At 39.8% G+C, this 26016-nt stretch overlaps 1 protein-coding gene across 5 annotated transcripts in view; it reads left to right on the top strand.

The window, feature by feature from the left end:
* Nucleotides 1-2672: 2672 nt before the first annotated feature.
* Nucleotides 2673-26016, top strand: part of rock2a (rho-associated, coiled-coil containing protein kinase 2a) — a gene marked incomplete at its 3' end in the record, with an annotated part of 44733 nt that continues 21389 nt past the window's right edge. For 4 of the 5 annotated variants that reach the window (XM_082516710.1, XM_082516709.1, XM_082516708.1 and 1 more), the window contains exons 1-3: nt 2673-3575; nt 24574-24655; nt 25203-25303. In XM_082516710.1, the coding sequence (XP_082372836.1) occupies nt 3477-3575; nt 24574-24655; nt 25203-25303 (282 nt within the window). In that variant the 5' untranslated portion in view covers nt 2673-3476. Of the gene's footprint in view, nt 3576-22063; nt 22233-24573; nt 24656-25202; nt 25304-26016 lie in introns of those variants that run through there. The other variant, XM_082516711.1, reaches the window with a different exon arrangement.

Genomic DNA, 26016 nt, shown 5'->3' with positions numbered 1-26016 from the left:
ATGCAATGGGTAATTGTGCTGCAGAGAAAATAACTGCACTATTTAATAGCAGAGACATGTAAATACTTTGCATTACATTTTGAATCCACTACCTTAAAAGAGCTCCAATTTACAGACAGAAATGTCAAAAATGTTACAACTATCCCCGGTCTCCCCTATGCATTAAGTCCATAGTAATTACATAAATTGCAAAAAAGTGCAATAAACTACAAAAAAATTGAAAATCGCTTTTGTTTTGTTTACATATATTTCTACTTGGAGAAATTTAAGAGGTTTATCCCTCAAAACTTTAAATACAATAAAGTTGCAAAAAAATAGTTTCCCACCACAGGAAATTTATTTTGAGTGTCTTCATAGTTTTATTTTGGAGATACAGCAATTTTTATATACTGCAGGAAAAACAAAAAACAATCCTATGATGCAAATTTGCAAAGAAAACAGCATGTGCATCATTTCACTGTGGGAAGTGTTACGAACAGCTGATCGGAACGGCAAAGCGTGTTTCTGGAATATTATGTTTTTCTTCCTGCAAGCGCTTTTTATGCAATTTTTGCAAAGCTATATGTGGAACGAAACCGTGACCGAGGACAAGCTGATGGCATAAGATGTAAGTACAACTCCTCCGGTTTCATATGCAAAACAAATTATTGCGCTAGCTTACACGGTTCAGGTTCTACAGGGATTTAAAAATAGTTACGCAAAACGGAGCGTGCTGCTCTGACCGGCTTTAAAGGGTTAACAATAACTTTAAAAAAAATAATATAAAATAGTGTGCAACACCACTGAAGTTTTTTTTTTTTTAAACTCTCTTTTCAACCAACAGCAGTCACTCTCCAAATAACTTCTGCTTAGCTTTCCGAGCTTCCCTCGGGTCCTCTTAATCAGCGGTCTCCACCCTTTTTTGCGCCACGGACCGGTTTATGCCCGACAATATTTTCACAGACGGCCTTTAAGGTGTCGCGGATAAATGAGGGAGGGGCTAATAATCGGCTCAGTCATTTTTAATGATCGTTGAAAGCCCAGATCGTAATCGTGATTAAAATTCGATTAATTGAGCAGCCCTATGTTTAGGGTCAATCTCACATCATTGTGGAGAAATTTTGGTCACTCTTTACATTTTTGTTTCAGTTCACTGAGCTTTGTTTAGTCACAGCTCTCTTAAGGCTCCACTTCAGCATTTCAGTCAGGCTGTGGTCTGGACTTTGACTGGCCCATTGCAACACCTTCATTCTTTTTGTGGTCAGTCACTCTCTTCTAGATTTGCTCGTGTGCTTGGGATCATTGACACAGTTTAAGCTAAAATTTAGCTGTCAGGCCTCACATTTGACTCTATACAGAGGAGATCATGGTTGACTCATGGCAAAGTGCCCAGATTCTGTGGCTGCAAAACAAGCCCAAATCACAAGCTCTCCACCACCATGCTGACAGTTGGTATGAGGTGTTTGTGCATTATGGCCAAACATCTCCACTTTGGTCTTGTCTGTCCAAAGGACATTGTTCCAGAGGTCTTGTGATTTGTTCATGAGCAACTCTGCAAACAAGGTACATTTGTTCAGTGTTTTTCTAATCGTGTTGTGAACTTTAACATTTAACATGGTAACTGAGTCCTGCAGAGTCCAAGATGTAGCTCTTGGGTAATTTCTTTGAGATGTGCATGCTCTGACCTTGGGGTGAATTTGCTGGGACATCCACTCCTGGGAAGACTGTCTCTATCACTGTAGAATGATGGACTTTAAATTTCTGGGAAATAGCCAGATAACCGTGCCCAGAATGATGAGCAGCAGCAACTGCTTTTCTAAGATCTGTGCAGATGTTGTATCTCTTTGATATTGTGTTTGCACACACCTGAATGGTGCAGACAAGGAAACTGCTAAAACTTCTGCTTTTATAGAGGTACTCAAAATAATCAAGTGGATTTGATTATCGGCATCAGGCATCGAATTATTTTTAATTTTTTTTTGTTATGCCAACTAACCGTGTTCGGTGCTTTCCAGAAAACAATGTATTGGAGTGCATCACGAAGTATGACATATCTGCGCGGCATGTCAATCTTTCTGTCCTGGCAAAATTAAAGTAAACTGAGGACCTCTCCATCCAATTCATTTATGAGAAACCTGTATCCTGCCAAACTTGTTACATATCCTCCATCTTGAGTGTGGACTGTCACCTTCAGATAGAAGATATAAAGTCCTAAAATGCAGACTGGATTACTTTAAAAAGGAATTTGTCATCTTATCTTATTCACTCTTTGCAAAGACAGCTTCTGTGACAGCACTAGGAATTCCCCTAAGTAGTATATTGTATTGTGTTTCAGCTTATTTTGTGCGAAATAAATAAAGACATGGTGTAATATGTCATGTTTCCCAGTTCATCTGAAGCTGTATTGCCAAATTCTAAAATCTCAGACGAGCTAGTTATTTTTATTATATAAAACCTTAGAATTTGAAAAGAGTGTACTTTCTTTTGATCATCTTTGTGGTTGTCTTGCTCGTACTTATTGTTAAAAATATAAACTTATTACAGTTATGAACTACACAAAGAATGGATACTTTTGACCTACTAAAGAGAAGAGTTAAAGTTTTTGATATTAAAAGATTACACGAGAAATTTATCTCAAGCTATATCCAGGTTGGAGGGCAGGACTGATGGATTATGGGTAATTGAGTCCTCGGTGTGTGTGTGTTGATGTCAGGGGGCGGAGAGTGCGAGAGTACAGCCTCCGTATGTGTTGGTGTGTAGATGTGAGTGTACGGTGAGGAATTCAGCTGCTGGATGAGTTTTTTCTGCGAGAGAAACTTATTTTTTTTGGCGTCCACGTCTTGAAGCGAGGAGGACAAATGCGAAAATGCGAGAAGAAATCCAGGAAGAGGCGAGCGAGTGCTTATTAAAAATTCAGCGCGGGAGAACAGACGTTATTACCCGTTCGGAGGACTTGTGGCAGCACCGAGGATAAACTCCACTTCTAACGGGCTAAAGCGTTGTTGAATGGGGTGAAACGAAGCGGATTTTTTCCCTCCTAAAGATAGCAAGTCCAGGAAGAAAAAAAAATCCAAGCGGTCGAAACCCAGAAGGAAAGGGGAGTAAAAAGGGGGCAAAGAAAACGCCCTGCTTTGCTGCCTGTTGCTGGTAAATTCAAACTTTATCGCCAAGTTTAAAAAATGCATCTTCCACTTAACGAGAGGTGATAGTTCAAGTCGTCATTCCTAGCTTAAAGCCGGGCGGGTTTGCTAACTGACGGCCCCCTCTCACTTGGCAAGTTTTATGTTTTTGGAAGCATTGGGAATATTTTCTCCTCGTTGTGCACACCATTCCTGTTGGAAGCGATTTGGGTGGGCTGGGAGCCCAAAGGCTGCTCCGCCAGGCCTGCGGCCATTAGCCAGGAACAAAGAGGGTTCACATGTAAACTCAAACAGTTTGGAAAAGCCTCTTCATTAGTTTTTAAAACCCAACTTTTAACCACCAACGACGGCGCAGTCATGTCGCTGGGCGCCGAGAGGAGGATGGAAACCCGGCTGAAGAAGCTGGAGGACATGATCAGAGACCCCAGATCTGCCATAAACCTGGAAAGTTTACTGGTGAGTCAAGTGGGATCCACTTCATAGGTTATTAATGATGTTGTCTGATCGCTGAATGGCTAGGCACGCATGCACGCCCTCAGGTGAGCTAATTGCATTTAAACACCTTTTCATGTTAAAACGGTGCCGTTTATGATTTAAGTGTTATCGCCTGGTGGAGACACTGTAGACAAGCCTGATTAATAGTTAAATCTGGGTGCAGACAGAGCAGTTTGGGGCTCTTTGAGGCCTGTCTACAGATTAGGATTAACTACTTGAGATAGCTCCCCTGGGTGTTTTCATGGAGACTAATATTTTTAGATAACATATGGGCCCACCAAGCCACTGTAGTCCTATCAGTCCCAGATGTAACCACAGAACCATTGCAGTCTTCAAATAGGATGTTGGCTATGGAGGACCCAGTCTGCCAAAAATCCAATAAACCATATTGGCAGCAATTAATATCAGAAAATATATATAATAACAGTGTTTAGAATTAAATTAAAAATTAAAGTAGAAGAAAATATGAAAATTTGTCTCATACTCCTGTACCACCTAACATTTATCTATTTTAATGAGAAGAAAACAATTAGTATGAAGTTGTAAAACTGCGTATCTCCTACTGTTTCAACCACTCAGGTAAATGTGTAGATTTTTATCTGAAGTTCCACTTAATTATTATTTAAATTGTATTCATCTTCCATTTGTTTTTCCCCTTTGACCTCCCGAATATAAATAAGTGACAAGATAATAAACGAGCAATAGTATTAAGGAAAACAAATATATAAGTTATTGGAAGTGTTAGGTTATATCATGTCAGTGTCATGAACAATGTGAGAATGGCTTACTTTTTTGTTTCTGGATATTGCCTAAATCGGTTCTCTATATTTGCCCACCAGCTTAATTCATTAATTTAATTAATTAATTTTACAGTTAATTAATATAGTCTTCTGGAAACTGGAATTTTGTCCCTTAGTAGTAGTAGTAGTAGTAGTAGTAGTAATGATGAAAATCATTGAAGATTAGTTTCATGATATCTTTGTAGCTGAAGGAGAAAAACTAACTTTAAAGAGGTAAAACAGTGAGTATGTGTTTAGTCTATTGTACTCTCAGCAGCTGCTATTAGATTCTGACTGGAGATCATTTTGATTTGAATATTTCTGTTTTGTAGGGTGGGATTTTAGTACGCTCTGGTGCTTACATATAGCATTGCATTTGATTAGAATTGAGAGGCATGTAAAATCTATCATGTTTGTCTTTCTCTGACAGCTATCTTACCCCCCCATTTGAATATTGGCCTCAAATTTAAGATAGCCTCTGTGTGTGTGTTTATACATACATGAATGTAGCATGGGAAGAGTCATGTCTGGTCATTGTCCAAAAGAGCTTTTTCTCAGATGTAGCAAACAATGGGAGATTGTCCAAGCCAGATGTGTTCTTACTGCTGGAAATAATCTATGTAGTTTGACCATGACAACCACTCGCTTGCTGTTTTCTCTTTGGGATAATCAGACTTTTCTCGGACTTTGACCACTTGGGAGCTGACAGGGTAACCATCATTTGATGCCAACTGATTTGGGTATTTGTGGTTTAATATCTCCCTCGGGTGATATCTGCAAAAGTCTCCCTGTTCATTTCTAATAATGTGTCATTTGTCTGATCCCCTTTTCCCCCTTGCAAGCTTTTTTCTTTTTCTTCAAGTTGGGTGACTACTTCTTTATTTGCTTTAGCTTTGTTCTTTTAATAAGTGCCAAAGTGGCACCACAAGAGGAAGTGGCTGAGTAAGACCACATAAGTTGTTTTTGGATTTCAATGCCATCACAGCAAACACAGTTGCTTCGTGGTGGTCATATTGGTGCAAGTTTATGGAGATTTTTCCATTTGAAGAAAAGAAAAATGTAAATATCATAAACTTTCAATTTGCCACAGAGCTTATTTTCTGTGATAATCCAAAACCCTTGTGGTATAAATGTCAGTGCCTTTTTGTTGAGCGATCTGGGACGATGTTCCAGTTTGGCCATTGGTTCTCGAAGTTTTCCCAGCACACCCCACTTCAGAAGCCAGAAGAAGTTCACACCGCAGATTCCACATAACTAACAATAAAAAAAGGAAATTTGAACATGCTGTGTAATATCAGCACAGTAGCATCTGCATACTCTTGTTTATCTTCCCTTAAAAAAAAATCATACCAGTAATCTTTGTTTAATCTGGTTGTCCGTGTGCTGTTACATCAACACGCTGGTTCTTATTCACCTACAGCCTGGCAACCATTTCTATTTTGCTTTCCTCGGGAGAGGGGAGTGAGACGGTGCATTCCCTGAATTTTTTTCCTCAGAGGTAAAGTGGTCAGAAGTTATGAGATTGTGAACGATGTCTCAGGTCCCTGTGTTTACCCTGTGCGGGGATGAGTCAGACCTGTTTGTACAGCCGCTTATGTGACGTACAATTGAAAGATTTTTTTTTTTTTTTTTTTTTTTTGGGCCAACAGACGATGGACTTGCCTGATTGCAGACCTTTCATTAACCACCCACATCTGGTGATTTCTTTAGCAGCTCAGTGATTGTCAGGGTATGGACGATGGCCCAGAAGTAATGGATGTTGAGCCAAATAAGGATAGCGTTTGCAATTATTGCCATTGATACAATCAAATAACTCTTGCTTTCTAAGTTGGCGAAGGACTGATGTATTAGAATTGAAACTGTTTAAATGTGTCTGTCTTTAAGTTTTGTGATGACCTAACGTTGCATAAGGCAGTGGAAAAATTCTTCCATTACACCAGTGTATATCACGACTTTGGGCTTAAATGGGAAAAGAGGTCTTCCGACAATTTAGATCAGCTCTGTTCTCCCAAAATAAATTTAGATCTCGGTTATTTTCTGGACCCTAGGAAAGCTGGAATCCCAAGCTATTTTCAGACCTATTAACTGTAACTTTTAGCCAACATTGTGTGATGTTGCCTACTTTAGCTTTAAAGTTAGAGGGTGGTGTTTGAATTTCTGGGGCCCCTAACTGGATGTGACAGAGTGCAAACACACTGTCAGCTCTATCTTAAAAAGCATCACCTCACCCCTTTTAATGGGCCCCTTCTGACTCAGCCCACCCCCCCTTTCCCATACATCCCTTCCCCTGGGGTTCTCCCGCCCCCCTCCATACAACTTGAGGCAATCCTGGTCAAGTCCTGAGGAAGAATTCGGCATAACTTGACCACCGGTGGTGTTTACTTCCTGCACATGAGCTGGGGAGAGAGAGGTGTTGAGTGTTTGAGACAAAAGTTGAGTGGGAAGCATGCGTAGGAGAGAACAGGCTGCGGTTTTCCATTTTTAGCAGCCTCGGTGCTGTCGCTGGGATCAAGAAGTTTTGCTGCTTGGTGTGTTCAGACACACGCATGCACACAAACAATAAATGCTAAGATATGTCTTGTTTTTGTTTGGGTTTTGGGGGTGGGGGGGGGGGGGGGGGGTTGCAGGTGAAGGAAAAACATGCATACTTAAAGTGCCTAGATAATTGCTCACAGGCTCATATTTGGTAAATAATGAATCACAAATCCCCTGTTATTGTGGCATGGCAACGGTACCAGAGGGAGCCACATTGTGTGGACCCTTTATTTATTCTTCTCACTAACAGCTTAGTGAAGGAAACTCGGTAATTAATTTCAGGTTTGTGCTTTTTTTCCCCTTTCCTTTTCTTTTTTAAGTGATCATGAAGGTAATGCATTTAAGGAGCAGTGGGCAGGCTTCCCTTAGGATAAGGAAAACTGACGTGGAGGAATGTGCAGCATCTGTCAGGGAAACTCGGTCACCTTCCTTAGTCAATCTTCAACTCTTGTGATGAGATGGGGCAGAGCTGCTGCTATCTGTAAATCCAGCCACAGAACAGCCAGGGGAAAAAATAATACTTAAATGATGCGTTAATGCCGCCCCACTCTCTGGTTATATAAACTGTAGATCACTATATTGCCTCTATCAGCACTCGATCAAGCGTAACCTCAAGTCTCAGCAACCTTCCCCTTGTGCAAACGGTAGGGATCGTTATTTGGCAGGACACCACTGCTGACTGAAGTGCAGGACTTAACTTGGCAGCTCCAAGTACAGGCAGTGATTGTTAAGGAGCAAGCACAAGATGGGGCCTTTCCCGGAATTAAAGAAAAAGACAAAACTAAAATATGGACAGGTTATTTGCAAATCACTCAAGTTTCTGCTGTCCTAAAGGAAATGACCTCACTGAGTAAATAGTTGGCAGCCATACATGGGGCTCAAAGTTCCATAGACTTCTGTCCTGCCTGCACTTTCCCCGTTCGCTTTCTAGCCTTATCTCTTTTCCCTGGCCCTACTTTTCTCTCAGCCCCTCCCCTCAGGCTTGTTAAACACACTGCAGGTATGTTAACTGTGTTTTCATACTTTTGCAGGCCCAGGGCGTGCAGATAACTTAATGCACAGCACTTATGTGTGAATGATATGGGAAATAGAGCTAAAAGCTTGTATGATGCCTTCCAGTTTATCTCTGGGGGGCAATCCCTGTCCATTTCTTTTAAGATCATTTGGAGTGATGCTCTTTTTATTCAGCATTAGTTGGGAAAGCCTTTTAATACATATGCTGTCTCTTTTGCTTAGTACTGGTTATTCACGCCCTTTTTTTCTCTCCCTATTCCTACTCGTATATGCTTCATTTTGTTTTGTTTTTTTCCATTAATTTTTTTGTCTTCTCATCTCCCATTTTCTTCAGCTTTTTTCTTTCTTCCCCTCCCCTTTAACTTATTGTCACTCCACTTCTCACCTACACTAGACTTTCTTCCTCTGTAGCTATTGGGATAAATGATATCCCCTCTTTGTCAACCTGAGTTTTGGCTTCTTCTCTGGAGTGTAGTTGAGTTGCTCTCAGGCAAACAGCAGCAGCAGACCAGACCCGGCTTCAGTGTGCTAGCTGGATAGAAACACTGCCTTATAAGGCACTGGGGATGGTGGCCCCAGCCAATTTTTTTTTTCCTTCAAAACAAGCCGGTCTCTCGGCTCCACACCACCTCTGGTGAGTCGGCCGGGCCTCTCCATGGTCTTTTTTTGGTTTTTCGCTCCACTCCAGTGAAGAAGACCCGGCGTCTTCTGGGTGTGCAAACCCTCAGCAGTCTCAAAATGTCAACCTTCACTTCAGTTATGCAGCTCCTGGTCTCCTTTAGTGGTCAGAGCTAGGAAACATGATAAGGGTTTTCCTTGTTTATTAAAGCCATACATGGCCCACCAGAGGCTTTTTTGGAAATAAAAAAACACTTAAGGCCTGTAAGAAAGAAAAAGAGTAGGGGAAATTTAAAAATGTATTTATTTAGGTCAGTATTTTAATTCTGATTATTTATTCATTGGCTTAGCAAACATCATCTAGTTGCTGAACTTAAAAGCATATGCCTTTACAGGGGATTTCCATAAACTTAAAAAATAACCCAGGAGTAGGACAAATATTGATGTAGGGAACTGGGTCGTCTGGTAGTTGAGTTCTGATTGTTAGGCGTGGTGTTTAACCGCAAAGCTCATCTTGCAAGGACACACTCTGGTCTCTGCTGGCTTTCTGCAACCGTGGGATGTCTGCAGGCGCAAATCGGGGAGTAGAGGGGTCCTCTACTTAATTATAATGTGTATGTCTTGCATTACAACACGGATGTTTGGCTGGTTGTCAATGTTGCATGTTTACCTGCAGAGATCATTAATACCATAGATCGTAGCTTAGCACAAAAGCAAAATAAGGGCAAAAACCAACACCTGCCTTTTTTACACTAATAAAGCTAACTAATTGACATGTTGCATCTCATTAATTTTGGTGATTAAAGTAATATGATGCTGGTTGTTAAAGATTTACGTGTCAGACAGGTGGTTTCCTGTCAGCTACACTCTGAGAACCCCAGGAAGTTACCCAACCTGGCCAAGAATGAACTTTTGTCCAAAATGAACCTCCTTGTTTCCTCATTTGCTGTTTCCTATACATTGGACACTCAATGGGTTGCTCTACATTTGGGAGCAAGTTTAGATTTTGGAAAAATTATTATTGTTTTGTGTTGCACAGCATGTATTTTGAATACAACTTTATACATCTGTGTGTTGATGTTCACTTCTCAGTGTTGCCCTATCACAGGTAAATTGTTTTTTGCTTATATAGTGTCCCATATACAATTTCAAACTGTTATTTTTTTTTTCACTTGCAGTTCAGATATGATATGCCCAGTGTGACCATTTTGAAACCACTGTAAACAGCGGTTCATCAAAGCAGGCAGTGGGTTGAGTCAGACTGTGTTTTTAAGCTAAATTGCAACATTAGTGCAAGAAATACAACAGAGTTGATAAAAAGTGACACAGTCATTTCCCTTAACATCATAAGTCTATAACTATATATAATATGTTCTTTGCAGTTGATGCCAGATCATATTTGAAGATGGATCTTTGCCCTCAGTACTGTAGCTAATTAATGATCACATTTGTACCCCTGCTCTTGTTTTTCTCGTGTTGCAGTTTGTTGGACACATTTTTGAGAAAATCTCTAGTGAAGCGGCTGCTCTCAAGTCGAAAAGATTAGAGCTAATCTTGGACAGCAATCACCTGTTTTTCTGTAACTACTTGCAGGCAGTTCATGCAAACACTTATACTTTGTATTCCATTACTTAAATAAATTCTGATAAATCTTGAATGTTCATTTTGCTTTTCCTTAGCCAGCTGTAAAAAATTAATTACTAACTGAACAAAAATCAAAGTCCACACCTTAAAATACCCACACATTAATAAACACCTAATTCTCAGCACCTTGATTTCATGTTATATAATGCCTCAGACAAATGGAACAAGATATGAGTCAGGAGCTGTCCAACAGGGATGTGAGAAGAAAGTTTAGAATGAGGAAGAATGCAAGCACAAGAATTGACTTTCTCAAAATTTACATGGAGATTTTCCAATTGTGGCATTGGAATGACCCCCCTCTTTGCATCAAACATGAGGGCAGGAAACAGTACTAGTTTCCTGAGTTGTGTTGTGTTACAGGAACTTTGTGTTATTTTCCTGCGTTTCTGTCTTCCCTGTGTCATCATCCATGTGATTTGGCTCTTCTTCTGTGGACTTTGAGCCTACTCTAAACCAGAATTGGAAGGACTTTGACACTATGGCCACACTCAGTCAGCCTCACACACACACATAACAAAAGACGCTGGTAGTGATTGGGCCAGCATGCCAGTTTTGTCATATTTTTTGAGTCCACATTTCCCTCAGTCACCACAACAGAGAATATAAAGTTAACATGACTCTTCCAGACACAATATTTAGAAGTCTGCCAGGTTGAAATAAACCAGACTTCTCCTTAATATGACATTTGGACTAGAAGCAAAGCTGAAATCTGAGATATTGATGTGTTTACGGTGGTGTAGGGTTCTCATGTATGCACACAGAGATTTCACCTTAATCTCTTTGCTGTTTTTGTCTAGACATAAAGACTGTGGTTGATATTTTAACTTAAAGTAGGATTTGGTTATAATGCAGCACTCAGGTTCTGTGACCTTCCTGCATAGTTTTTGAATCTTACTGCTCTGCAGGAAGACTTAACTTTTGAAGAACTTTCAGTTCCCACACCGATCAAAACTGTAAAGGTCATGAACTCAGTTATGCAAATGGCTTTGTGGTTAACAGTGACGGCAAAAATCCTGTTGTTGACTTTGTTGTCATGCTGTGCAAAATCTTCCCCCGGTGGCGCGAGCATTGAGGAGTTTAATACCTGAGTCTTGGTATATTTTTAGTTTCAACTGAGGGTGTGAGTGAGAAGAGCAGAGAAGAGAACAGGAGGCTCCCACGCATAACGCACAATCCATCTGGCCTCAGCCTTATCATTCCATCACAACCTGCTGGTGAAACACAGCCTCCTACACGCATACACAAACTTTCTGTCATGCACACATGCTTATGCACAGGCTCGGGCACTCATAGATACGCATTAGTGTCCATTTTCACAAGCAAACAACATTTATTCAGTTGATCTTAGCAACACACAGCCTGCATTGTGTGTAGCCAGCAGCAACAATAGAGCTATACAGCTCATTACCAAACAGCTACAGATTGTCAGTGAGTTCACTGCCTTTAGTAAACACAAACAAGGACATTCGTATGTTCGCACTCGAGTTTAGACCGGGAGTGTTTGTGTTGAAGCTGGCAGTTATAATTGAAATGGTTTGTGTCTATACTAAAAATATTTATATACAAATGTACTCATAGACATGCCAAAGGATCGAAACAAAATCTAAGCCTAATGATGTCATCTTAGTGCTATGTTTTTGTTTTGTTTGTGTGTGTGTGTGTGTGTGTGTGTGTGTGTGTTGTAATTTAAATTTGCCTCATATTGGGTGGTATGGTTGTGCAGTGGTTAGCACAGGCAACTCGCCTCATTTGAACCCTGCTTCCTTCTGCAGTCCAAACACATGTATGGTTTGGCTGTGGGTGTGTAGTAGATTAAGTACTTGAAATGTATAGAATAACACACTTTATGCACAGCTAGAATGTAACTTGTAGCCTAAAGAGGTTAGAAAAGGCCAGAAAAGCATTTTATAAATGTGAGAACATATGGAAATAGCCACCACGTTGTCACCGGTTAGCTTCTGAAGAGCATTTTTTTCACTGTTGCCATCCTGCTGTTTCCTGCTCAAACCAGATGTGCTGAATGCGTGGTGGCTTTGACTGTCGAAAGCTGTTAGCCAGAGAACATTTTACTCAGTATGACACAAAACATTTACTACTTATAGATTTTTGTAAGTAATTTTTGCAACTGCAGGCATCACATCCTGCTGGCATTAAAAGGAATGCAGGTTAAGGAAACTTCTAAGTTGGCTTCACTTCTTAAACTAAGAAACTATGTCTGTCTTTTATACAGTCTGTGGCAATAGACTTAAAATAAAGGAATTTCTGAATTCTAAGGAAAGGGTTCGGTTTCCCTCTTGGATTGCTTAATTAGAGGAATTTTTTTCAGAGACTTGAGGCCCAACAGTTTGCTGGAAAATGGTAGCCATTAACCAGGGCAGGCTTGATGTAATCCTTGGGTTAATTGTCAGTAAAAACAACATTTTAGTATGAATTGTGACAGGTTGCCGCCAAAATGAAGTGTGCCTTGCACAAATGCAGTCTTTGTGCTCAATGGATAGAACATGACTTTAAATGTCAAACAGCAGAATGGCTGGTTGACAGAACATCGTTATTATAAGATTTGAGATTAAGTTTTTATGTGCAAGCAGTCTTCCCTTGCCCCTTTTTTCCTGGCACATTCCTCAGTGTACTTAATAATAAAGCGTGGGGAGGGCGCAGGAGCATGAGACAAAAATATGTCAAATTCAGGAGCAAGAAGTAATTGTTATTCCCAGTGGAGACATTAGCTGCGCTATTTGTGAACCCAGGATTCCTGCTGTTGTCTTTCTCGAAGAGTTTATGGGCTCTGCCTGGCAAGGTCCCCTCGCTCTGCCCGGCTGGCCAGCCCACCATTTATCCACACAACTATTTTTAAAACTGCTGGAATTCTATCAAAACATCAACTTTCTGCTCAATCCTTTTAAAGCTCAGAGCAGTGCTGCTTGTTTTCTGTTCCACATGCCTAGTGATGAGACGGTTATGAGGAGAGGAAGAGTGGTGGGGGGGAGTGGACTAAAAGTGGAGCAGAGGGAGGTTGTGACTTTTAATAGTTAGGGCTATTCCTTTTCTGCTTTTAGCTTCTTTCAGGTTAACATCATTGCATTCTTGACTGGTGGATCCACGTGGCTTTTTATAGGGTGATAAAGAATGGAAGCAGGCGAGGGGAGAACAACCGCTCTGTCAGCGGCAGGTTGGGTAAATAAAAAGGGAGAAGAATAGAATGTGCCGAAACAGCGCTCTTATAAAATGCCTGCCTCCTGCGACTTCAACCAGTCTCAGCTCTTTGTATTTTGCAGGAGTTGCTATGCGACGAGCCATAACCCACGGGCTGGATTACAGTATAGCAGAGATAAAGAGCCATCTAATAGATACATAGCAATTCATACTGATAAGCCTGACTGGGAAGATACTCCTATCAGCTCAAGGAGACTGTAAGGATGTTAATAACTCTACAAGGAAGTGTAGCCCACTATATATCAAAGTGTGCTAAAGAAACTGACTGGATAATCTGTAATTATTCACATTCATTATTACAGAAATAAACATTCCCTTTAATTTAAGCGAAGCCAACACTACATTAGTTATCCGAAAGGGCTATATATACAGAGGACCAAAACGTCCAAAATCATGAATGTAAAAAATAAACATGTATGATTTTAAATGCAGTAAATTTCCACAGCATGTCTTTTATCCTGTCTTCCTTCTCTCACCCCAACCGGTCGCAGCAGATGGCCGCCCCTCCCTGAGCCGGAGGTTTCTTCCTGTTAAAAGGGAGTTTTTCCTTCCCACTGTTGCCAAAGTGCTTGCTCATAGGGGGTCATATGATTGTTGGGTTTTTCTCTGTATCTATGAAGTGCCTTGAGGCGACTTATGTTGTGATTTGGCGCTATATAAATAAAATTGAATTGAATTAAATTAAATATTAAAAATAACTTAGTGACTGCAAGGCATCAGTCACATAGCCCTAGAGGCCAGTCAATAACCCCATTGGCTACTAGATGTTGCTAGGAGAAATTGCTGGCAAAGAGGGTGCTGCACCAAAAACCTCTTTGTGATTACAATTGTTGCTAACAATTGTAATCACAACAACAAAAAAGACGTAACATAAACCAAATGGAGACTGTTCACCTTTACAGTAAAAGTTATGCTTTATTTCTATAACCGGGGGCTACTGTGGCAATCTCCTAGTGACCAAAGGAGTTGCAAGGATGTTTTTGGTGCATCACCCTCTTTGTGACCTTTTTTCTCAAGCAACCACTTGCCAGTCAGTCAGGATATACACATTGTGTTTTCAGGTGACCCTCCTGTGTGTGACTGAACCGTCTTCAGGACCCTTATCGGAGCTTTAGCAAATGATATTGCAGAGACAGTAACCATTTGCCAAAAAGTTGGGGAACAAACAAATTGCCTTTGTTATTGGTGGCTGGTAGGAGGTTGCTGACTGGTTTCTAGGCCTGTGTACTAGACTTAGAACACATTCCTGTTTTAAGGGGGGGAGACGACTAAATGAAGACCAGAAATGGCAGTTTATGTCACATTTTAAAGGAATGAGGAACGAGTATTGTCAGTATTTTGTGGTTTTAGTGACTGTCATTATTAGTAAGGTTATATATTTACCTGTTTATTGTTTATTGTCTCAAATTCATTGAAGTTAAAACTATTGATGCAGCTTCGTTCCCCCAGAGACTTAACCACTTATTTAATATTCAAGAAATGCTGCTTCCACAGACTTCCAGTCGCCTTTGCATTTACATTTATTTTATTTTATTTTATTTTATTTTTTTTATAGTAATGGAAGTTAATTGAAAGAGCTATTTGCAGTCATTTCCCTTGTGTAACTCCAATGCACTAAATGGCTTATTATGCATGACCTTTGAGGTTACTGCTAATCCTGCAGTGTAAGAATTACTATAAATGTGGTTCAGGAAAGCATTTTGAAGTGGACTGGTGCAATTAGCAAACAAAATAAAATAAACCAAATGCGTGTCTACCAACATAATATCACTCTCGCTGTGGAGCCTCTCATCATCACCATGGTAACATTTATTTGTACCTCCCCCACACTTGATTCATCTTATTTAAAGGAGGGATACAGAAAGGACAAGGATAAGAAAAATATATCACCATGAGGTCCAGCTTGTAAATGGGGAATGTTTGCTACGTGCCTGCAGCCAGTCCAAGCGTTACCAGTGTTTACTTTGCATTTCTCGTGGCAACTGTCAGCAAACAGCTTTTGTCAACTTTTTCATGTCCAAAGTTGGAAATCTGCAAAACTGAATTCCTTCTCCATTCGATCTTTTACGGTGTGCTGGCTTGGGTGTAGAGCTTTCTCTCTCCAGTCTTCTGTTTGAGCCGTTTCACTTTGACAATATGTGACAGGTTACTGGCAGTTAATTTCTGAACTTGTGAATGACACTTACATTCTGCTTACTTTGAAGATGTATCGTGCATGTTTGCTTTCATTGCATGGACAGGAAAAAGGATGCATCTCACGTACATTTGCTGCATGTGTGGCCTTTTCAGGCGTGTGTCCGTCTCTGGTGGAAAATGCTGAGCAGTGCTGCTTGTTTTATCATAGATAGCCGGCAGGACTGATTGTAAGTCACTTCACGGAGCCTGTCGTGGTTTTGTGGGCTGTTCTTTCGCCTTTGAAAATGACTTAAGCTATGCACACAGTACCCTAAATGAATACACTTGATTTGTTAACAGACACTAACATATTCCAGCCTGCATGCTCAGGCAACTGCCGTTATCATAAAAGTATCGTATGCAAGAAAATTATGCTTTCTGACAGTTTTGTTGAAGAATTTAAATTTGTGACAAATCTATAATCGAACAATAGGCTCATCTCAAGTGAGGCTCTTGGGGTTTGACGCTGCAGACTAGTATTACTAATGTTTATCCGGTTAACAATGGTGTGAGCTTGTCGCATGTCTCCAGCAGTTTCAGATTCTGGTTAGAGTGGCCTGACAGAGAGAATCTATCGCCAGCTGCAGTCCAGAATACAGAGTCAGTCTGTACAGTGATCGAGAGAGACTGTGCAAAGCATCAACAGTGAAAGGTGAACAAGCTGGTAGGGAATATCTGCTATCTGCAATGGCAGCCATGACTTTTAAAATAAAATCAATGGGATTGTCTTCCTGTACATCAGCCACATATGGTGTCATATTTTGTTTTGTATTTAAAAATGGTAAAAGAATTCTACAAAACCGAATTAAAATGGCCTCAGTGAACACTTACATCATGGGAATGAATCAGTGGCCGATGGTGCATTCCAGTTGAAGTTGGAAGTTGGAATTTCCGAGATGAAGTCGGAATTTTCAACTCGGAAAGTTGGAGCCGCTCCACAAACCCCAACTTAATGGGGGCTGTGCGGCTGTGAACACAAGCGGTAGTAAAAGTGCAAAATCCGTGCCACCACTGCAGTGTGTTTGTGACTCTAAATAAATAAGCCATTTGCAAAGCATTGACTGGGTTCTATCTGTGAACGTTGTGTAGCTGTGCAATAAACAAGCACTATGCTGTTGTGTTGCTAATAATGCATCAGTGGCTCCACCTTGCTAAGGGGCAAAATAAATCCTGCTTCTTTTATTTTTGTTTGTTTGTTTGCTACATCATGTTACTATTTAAACACACTCATCTCGATGGTAATGTCACTCCGACATCCGACTTCCAAGACAAATGGAACACATCAAAAGTGCCAAGAAATTATGTTTGGTTACTCTGAAAGTGTTTTTTCAAACAAATCAGGAGTGTAATGCACAAAACTCACTCTCACGCACGCACACACACGCACACACACACACACACACACACACACACACACACACACACACACACACACACACACACACCAGTACCTGCCAGGCACGATCCCTAATAAACCCCCACTAAACGGCAAAGACTAATCTGAGAGATTTACTTTAAAAACATCAATCAGCAGAATTTCGTGATCAAGACATGTACTCGGGCAGTGTCTGATTAACTTCTGATAAATATGTGTTATATTTAAAATACTTTTTGTTTCAAAATTTGTAGTCATCTTTTTTATTATACATACAATATGGACTAAATCAAATTTACAATGTGACACAAAGACGATTTATTATATGAAAATATGCTTGGTTGTTGGATTTTTGCTGTTGATTCATTGAGCTAATTTTGGACACTGCTACTATGCATCCATTATGTGTTTTTCATTGTCTCTCACCGCCTGACGAATATAGAGCTGCAGTAGCAGCAGTAACGGTGCCTCAGAGGAAATGACTTGCACACAGGGACTGGCTTCATGACACAGTGAAATTATCTGCCAGCCCTGGGGTGGGGTGGATCATTTCCTGTATTGCCATGCTCGCGCATGTGTGCATGTAGGTATATGTACACGCACGTGCACGCACACAAACACGCACCCGACAAACCCTCTCCACCCCCACACATGTGTGTATTTTTTTCCCTTAAATAGTAGTTTTGTGAGAGGTCGGTCCTTTAATGGGGAAGTTGAGTTGATGAAACAGAGTGCTCCGCTCGCTCGACGTAAGCCGATTTCATCCGAGCGGAGAACGATGGAGAGAGGAGGACGGGCAGATAAGTCTGAGAGGCTACAGAACAAAAAAGTGGAGAAGCCTAGAAAGGAAGTGATGAAACTGATTGTATCACAACGCCTAACAGCGCAATAATGAAAGAAAAAGAAAAGAAAAAGGAAAGTGACAAGTATGCAGCGTATGCACTGCGTCGTGTTCTCATGTTCTCATTTGGCTCGGTCCAGTGTTACGAACTGCTCCTTATTGACCGTTGAGGAATGCATAGCTGACAAAAGTTGATAGATGACTTCCTTACTGTTACACGCTGTAACGATTAGAGGTTAGCAACAGTCCGTCCTTTGCTTATTTAATGGTTTCCCTGCATTGCCCTGGGTCATACTTATGAAATGTCTGCGATACTGCAGTACAGTGCCCAGCTTTTCTTCCTGTCGGGGAAAAATAAGAATATAACAGGACAACACGCATCACAGAATTTTTTTTTTGTTTTGTTTTGTTTGAGGTAATCAGATGTCACAAGAATAACTGAAATACATCTGTGAGTAATAATGTACTGGCCACTGTTTAGTTTGGGGTAAATACTCATCAGCTGCTTTGTTTGTTGCCTGCCACACATTTTTCAGGAATGTCCATGAATCAGACTGTGTGTGTCAGAGGAAGAACAAGAATGAGTGTGTCTAATGTTGGGTTTGTTTTATTCAGCTGTTCACACACTTTCTCAAATACCTGTAAGTGGTAGAGCTGCTACACAAGATAGGCGTGTAGTGCCAGCATGGGGTGACTCCTCTTGTTCCTATTTCCTCAGAAATTTGGTTGTATAGAAGCCTATTGGAGGGGGGGACAAACCCATGCCCCCCTTACTTTATGACATTGGTAAATACTTTCCTAATGGCCTCAGTCACTGAATATACCTCTCTTTAAATTAGTCTCTCTAATTTTCTTGAAGCAACTACTCTGAGATTCTCACAGCCTTTGTCCCAACCAGTATGAACAAGAGAATATGCATATACGAACATGCAGTTAGGAGGAAAGGAACCACTTGAGAACAGAAGCATGCCACATCAGCTCTCAGATACGGTGGAAGCAAAGTTACTAGTGTTTGTGACAATGTATATACCAAAGTATATTGCAAAAACAACCAAAGAATTTCTCATTGCAAAACAATCTTCATTGGCCAAGTCAGTCATCTGTTCTCAGCCAGGAGCACATGCTTTTCAGTTACTGAACATAAAACCGAAGGCAAAGATACCCATAAACGAACACCAACTGAAGATAGCCTGACTGAACATCCAAACACTTATGTCCATGGAGTCTAGACTTAAGGAAGTCATCGGCCGCTAAGGACTTTTATCCAACTATTGGAAACGGTCCACATATTTAAAATTGTAGTCAATTTTTTAATCACAGCTGAGACTCTGTAAACAGGTATGAATTTATATACTGTAGGTTGGGATGTGTCTTTGTGTGAATTTTCAAAAAGTTGTGAAGCACTTTGTATGCTATTTACATGCTGTATGTCTGTGAGGCGATTAGAGGATCATCAGGGGGTCCTTTTGTCCCTCTGTGGGGGGTTACTCCCACTAGGTTATATCTGGGACTCTCCACCATTTGACCTTAGAACTGAAGAAGCTTCTCGGATGAAAGGTGAAACGTCTTCAAGCAACTTAAAGAAGTCCAGACGCTTTTCTTTGCAAGCTCCTTTGACTTTACATGCTGTAATAATAATAATAATAATAATAATAATCACATGCCTATAAATACTATGAGGGTGTTCAGCACTATGAGTGTGGTAAATGCAGGTCTGAGCCTATGACTGTGGCGTGTATGTGGAGGTGACTTTATCTCTGGGACCGCCTCTTTTCCAAGGGTTATAGAAACAGCGTGTTCATCATTTATCAGAAGAATATCAGAGAATCAAGAAGGCAGCTGCTGATGGAAAAATGAGTCACTGCTCCACAGTCTGTCTCTCTCGAGGAACACAGCTTTCAGTTAAAACACTTTTCTTCTGTATGTAGTTGCTGTTTGTGTATCCAGTCAGTCAAGTTGAGCACTGTTGTGTTGAATGAAATGCTGAGGGGAAGTTGGCCCTTTTCATTCAGACTCGCTGGGTTGCATTGATGTGGAACTGTTTTCGTTCTGTGCAGTGGTGAGAAAATAGAACATAAACTGTCCTTAGAAAGGCGGTCAGTGGTCTGTAATGTTGAATTTGGATTTGCTTTAAGTTAGCATGTTGCCTTTATTGGAATGGAAGATGCTTGAAAAAAAAAAATTATTTATTTATTTATCTTTAGAAGCTTTCCAAATAGGATGGATGCTCATTAGCTGCTTATTTAGGTCATGTGAGGTCCCTCTGAGGTCCCATCTCAGCCTAGCCTTTTGGTTTTGCTCCCTTAGGTTTAGTAAATGCTGTACAAATGATTTTCAGATTAATGTGCTGCTGGGAAACAAAACCATGGCTTTAAAGGGCTTACTGGACGGCCTGAAAGATACTAATATGGATCTCCTTAAAACCCTTTCCGAAGAACCTGGGAGTTATCTTTTAACACTTTTGAAGGCGAAGGAGTTTCTTTTCAGAAATTTAAAAAGTTGTTAATTAGTAGTCATCAGAGAACATGTGAACTATCCTGCAGTCAAGTTCGGTTATTATCTGTGCCGGTTAAACAAACAAATAAAAAGCCCATTGACCAAGAAAATTGTTGTTTTTGGATATTCTTTAAGTCTTTGAAAGGTCAAAAATAATTCACGAAATATGTGAAGTGGAACAAATACCCTCCTCTCTGAGAATTTCAAACAATAAAAACCAGAAAACATTGGGGAAATGGACATCCAACTTTGAGACTGTGGACTTTCACTTATTTTTATTATCTTATTTTTATTCATTTGTTTGTTGAACTCTGCTCACTATATTTACATATGCTTTTTTCTTTTTCTTTTTTTTATGGAACAAATCTCTGGAGTAATCTGCCCACAGATGTGACTCATAAGGTCTTTTTTTTTTTTTTTTTTTTTTTTAAAGTATAATGGACAATGGATGAAAGAACTGCTGACCTTTATGCTGTAATGTAATATATTCCTTTTAGTTTTTTCTAACTTTTATTTATTTCTTTTTTTTACATTACTCATTCTTATTTTGGTTGTTTTATGCTCCTATTGTTTAAATGTTTGTTATTTACACACAAACTCAGATGCATTGTAGCATCTCTCTGTCACAAATTTAGATTCAAAATCCAAAACAATCAAAAATACAGTTGGCTTTTGGCTTGCAGGGGAAAAAAAACATTTTTAAAGCGATTGCTGATGAATATTTTCTATTTACTATCAGTGTGGGTTACTTTTAATTTGATACATGTGTGCAAAAGCAGTTAGGCAATACTAACAATGTATCATTTCATAATGCACCCAAAACAGCATATTATTGCTAAGGAAGTAAAAAATGTAAAGCACCAAATAAAGAAAACAAAAGATACTCCATACAGGTTTTTTGTTTGTTTGTTTGTTTGTTTGTTTAAATTGCTCAGGTCCAGATTCCCTCATGAATTTATGGTCTCCCCTACATTAGATACATTTTTATTTTTTAATTTTGAAACTAGATTTCATATTTTTAATTTTGTTTTATGGTTCATCTTTCGGATTAATTCATTACCAGTGGCTGTGTCGTGATGATAAGGGGATAAAAATAAGCTGGTATTGACTGATTATGACACATTTCTTTTATAGTTCATACTTCCTTAAAATAAGTGCAGCCAAATGACTTATATCTCAGTGAGAAAAAGAAAAAAAAAACTGGTAAATGGCAAATTATGGAAATTTTGAATGCACTTTTTGTTTTGACACCTAATCTGTGAGTGCTCACACGTCACATCATCTGCATCATGTGTGAAAAATCAGTGCTGATGCAAACAACAGACTTCCTGGCAGCTCATGACTACTTGTCTCATTTCATGCAAAAACACAGTGACTTGCTGTGTGACGCAGCCTTTTACCATCCATGCGCCGTTTATGATGGCTTGATTTGTTTTGCAACAGCACTGTGACTAATGTTTCCGTAGAGGTGACAAGTTTGAAAATGCTGTTGCTGAGGGGAGGAAGGACAGACAGCATGCCACCATATCCTGAATCCTAGAGCTGGGCGATAGAACGATAACGATATGTATCGCGATATAACTTTTACTCGATAGAGAAATTAAGCTATCGCGATAGACTTCGCCGCTCTTGTCCTCAAAAAAAAAAAAAAAAAAAGGTCAGCCAATCCAAATTAAGTAGCGCAGAGCCGAACCAATCACAGCCGCAGCGTCACGTCCGCGTGACTTGTTACGTACAGCACAAGTGCCAAGCCACACGTGTGTTTGTTTGGGAAGCAGCCAGCGGGTAATGGAGCCAGCGCGTAATGGAGGAAATGAGTGTGCCGACTAGAAAAATCAACCGAGCGTGACCGAAGAGAAAACAGATGATGGTTCCAATGCCGGAGAGATTGTTGAACGGAAGAGCCATAGAAGTTCCGTAGTGTGAAGGTATTTCGGCTATTTCAAGTCTGACAAAAAACAGAGTAGCGTGCACTGTAAATGTGCCGAAAGCAAGTCTGGAAATACAATAAACTGGTGCATGCGTCACACTGTGCGCCACGTTATTGTTTCGGTGAAATGAATTTCTACAATACTGTTACTGTTAATTCTACTCTCTGCAGTGTTTAAATGCTTACATATACACACAGTTACTGTCCCTCCACACATACGACTCGGTTCTGCTTCTATGCCCCAGCTTTGTTTACTTTTTCCCACCGAGGCTTCTAGACTTCTGATTGGCCAACATTTCGGCACGGTTAGGAATCTAGCGCCACCTGCTGCTTTGGCATGTTCATAGCAGCGTTTTCCTTCATTTCTGCCTTTATGTGTGGACGGGATTATTTTTTAAAACGAAAACGGAAAATCTCCGTTTTCAAAAATACCCGTGTACGTGTGGACGTAGCCTCAGTCTCTGACTGGAAGCGCTAATTCGTCATTCGGCTTTTGTCAGACTAAAGTAACTGTTAAAAGTGTTTGAAAAGATCAGCTATACAACAAGGAGAGATTGAGAATTTCCTTTTAGTTCTCAGTTTATTTGATATTGACAAAAGTTAGTCAGTTTTGTCTGTTCTTCTGTAAAACAAACTAAGATTTATTTTTAGAATTAATATTTTGTTTCTAAGTGGAATTGACAATTTAGTCTGTTTTGTTTGTTCTATTTTGAAACTTAAACGCTTTAGTGGCTGCCTTTTGTGTAGTTTGCAATATTTGCCTTTATTTATCTGAAAAAGTCTCATGTTCCTTAAGTACATCTACCCTGTTGAACTTATTATGGGAAATAAATATTTAAATAAAAACAAGCTGCTGATTATTTCACATTTTACTTGTGAGCAACGGCACATTTAAATCTTACAAATATAGTTATTTGGCTTATATCGTGATAGATATCGTTATCGCCTGAAATGAAAAAAACATATCGTGATATGAAAAAATCTCATATCGCCCAGCTCTACTGAATCCCATCCGGTTGTTCAGTCTGACGTCACTAGCCGTGTCTGGGCCTAAACTCCGCTGCAGGTCCATATATCAAACGATCACTATGGCATTACTCAGAGTTGAAAAACTGTCTAAAGTCTTTCATCTTTAATAAAATGATCAGCGTTCTGCTCTACCAGGTGTAACAATTGAGTTTAACATCCAGGCATCCATGAAAACGGAATTTATGACATTCAACGGAGTTAGAAGTTAGCAGGGAGTTAGCTCGCTAGCTTCTATCTAAATACAATATAGCATGTCCTGACTGCGGGGTTTTGGAAACAAATTAAAACGTACAGCTCTGTTATCACTTCTAACATAAATGAAGACAGAAAACTAAACAGCAGTGACGTTTGTAGGGTTACTGAAGTTGGGCTAGCTGGTATATAATGATGTGCTATGTGACCGCTAGCGACACAGCTATGTTAGCATAATATAAACAAGCTAACTTTTTTCCCACTCGATAAAAGTTAACGTGAGTGTTCTCGGTGGTCAGGAACAAATGTAATCGCATGGCAGGATGCTGTAAAAGGACCAAACTTCAGCCAGGAGAACAACTGAGATAATCCATCCACAATAGAGATTGACAGACCACGTGACTTTCGTGCATTGCATGCCGGGAACTCGTGGCAAAACAATCCAAGTACCGCATCAAATGCAAGCATTTGCAGCACCGCAAAACGTTCATTCTTCGGTTCCAATAAATTCTTGCTTTTTCTTTGCCCCCCAAAAAGGTATGTACAAAATGAAGGAGAACAATGCCGGTCCGTACAAAGACAGACTTGATGAAAAGCCAAAGAAAAGATACGAGGGAAAAAATCAAACCAGTGAGGTTAGTCATTCATATACTGCTGCATGGGCTGGGCTGTAGTTACATCCTAAGGTTTTAAAAACTGAGCTTAAACAAATGATTAGCGGTCATAAAAGCTGAGGGAGGTCAACAGTGATCACTGACTGTTTTAGGAGCTTTTTGAGATCAAATGGAAGAAAATACAAAACATTAAACATGTTAACAACACAAAAGCCATATTAAACGCAGACTACTTTAGGCCCGGAAGTAGGATTCGTCGCATCATCACTGAACAACCGAATTGTTAATCCTCTAGATAATCATGTGACCCCCTCGAACTGCTTCAAAGCACATTAGTGCCTTTGCTGTACATTTGTTGATTTTGATTTATTTAACAGTGCAGTGTCATTGTGGTTTCATAACACCTTCCTGCAAAGCATTTCCACTGTGTTGTGGAGGGTTTTTTTTATAGATCTCTTAGAGCTTATTATTAATGTTTTGGGGTTTTTTTCTCTTTTTTTGCAGGACTCCATGAATGCGCTGGTCTTAGACTTGGGCTACCCTGCACTACGAAAGAACAAAAACATTGAGACCTTCTTAAACAGATGTGAGTAGCTTAATGAGAGATGATTATCTAGAAGGTAAACAGCTCAATTATTCAGAAAAGGCTGATTATCAAAACCAGTCAAATCATCACTTTATGTAAAAGGTTCGGTATAAAATACTGCCTCTTTGCTGTATTAATCAATAAATGCCTTCCTAATGAGTTTGTTCTTGATTGCTACTTTCAAAGGTTATTTAACATAAGATTATGTTCATTTTGTAAATTCTAGTAGTCATTAGAGTACTATTGTCTATGAAACTCGTTAGACAGAGAATAGTAAAACTGGATATACTTCACAGGGTCTATCATTTTATGGATCAGTCATTATCATGTGAATCAATGGGTGATAAAACCGTGGCTATATCTATCTTTATATATGTCTTCTGGGAAGTCTGAGCATCTCAGCTTAAATTGTTGGAACATTACCTGGATAAGTAGTAGAAAATGGATGGATAAATATATAGAGGATGTTCACTTAAATAATTGCGTTGTATTTACAACACTAATGCACGTTCATTTCCTCTGTCCTGTCAATAAACTTTTGCTTCAGATGAGAAAGTCATTGGCCAGATTCGAGATCTGCAGATGAAGTCTGAAGACTTTGACAGAGTTAAAGTGATTGGCCGAGGAGCATTTGGTGAAGTGCAACTGGTAAGTACTGATCATATGAACAGGTAACACTGTTTTTGTTTTTATAGTTGCTTTGTAAAAGCAACTATAAAAAAAACAAGTGGTATAGTCGTCCATCAAGGATCCATCATACCATCAAAACGATTCTAACTTTGGAGAAGTGCATGTCAAAAGTATCTACTGCTTGTATTGCCACAGTCATGGTTAGCACTGTTACCTCATAGCATGGTTTGAATCTCCTGCATAGTTGAATAGTTCTGTGTGGAGTTTGAATGTTCTCCCTTAGCCTATTACCTCAAGTACCCTGGCTTCCTCCCACAGTCCAAAGAAGTACATGTTATGTTTATTTGTGATTCTACATTGGCTGTGGATGTGAGGCAGATACAAGTGCTCGAAGTGCATGAATGTGCGGTTAATTGTGGCTTGTATTCTAAAAGACTTTGAGTGGTTAGTAAGATCAGAAAAGAGCTTTTTAAATGCCTGTTCACTTCCATAATCCTTTTCTCTGCATGACGAGGTTTGCTGTGCAAACTGACACCGTAAACCAGTCATCTACCTCAGCTGCTTATGCTGAAGGGAGAGTGGACGGTGAAAAGATGAACACTTAGAACCAACAACCAAAAACACAAATTATGTTCTGTAGTGGTGTCATATGAATACACGGAGAGGCAATGGGTTCCCTCTACAGCTTGAGCCTATATCAGCATAACCAAAGGATGCAACCCTACACATAA

This window comes from Aulonocara stuartgranti (genome assembly GCF_965226115.1).
Source record: "Aulonocara stuartgranti genome assembly, chromosome: 19".
NCBI lineage: Eukaryota > Metazoa > Chordata > Actinopteri > Cichliformes > Cichlidae > Aulonocara > Aulonocara stuartgranti.
The sequence above is the reverse complement of the archived record's forward strand: the minus strand, read 5'-3'. Positions and strand labels throughout refer to the sequence as shown.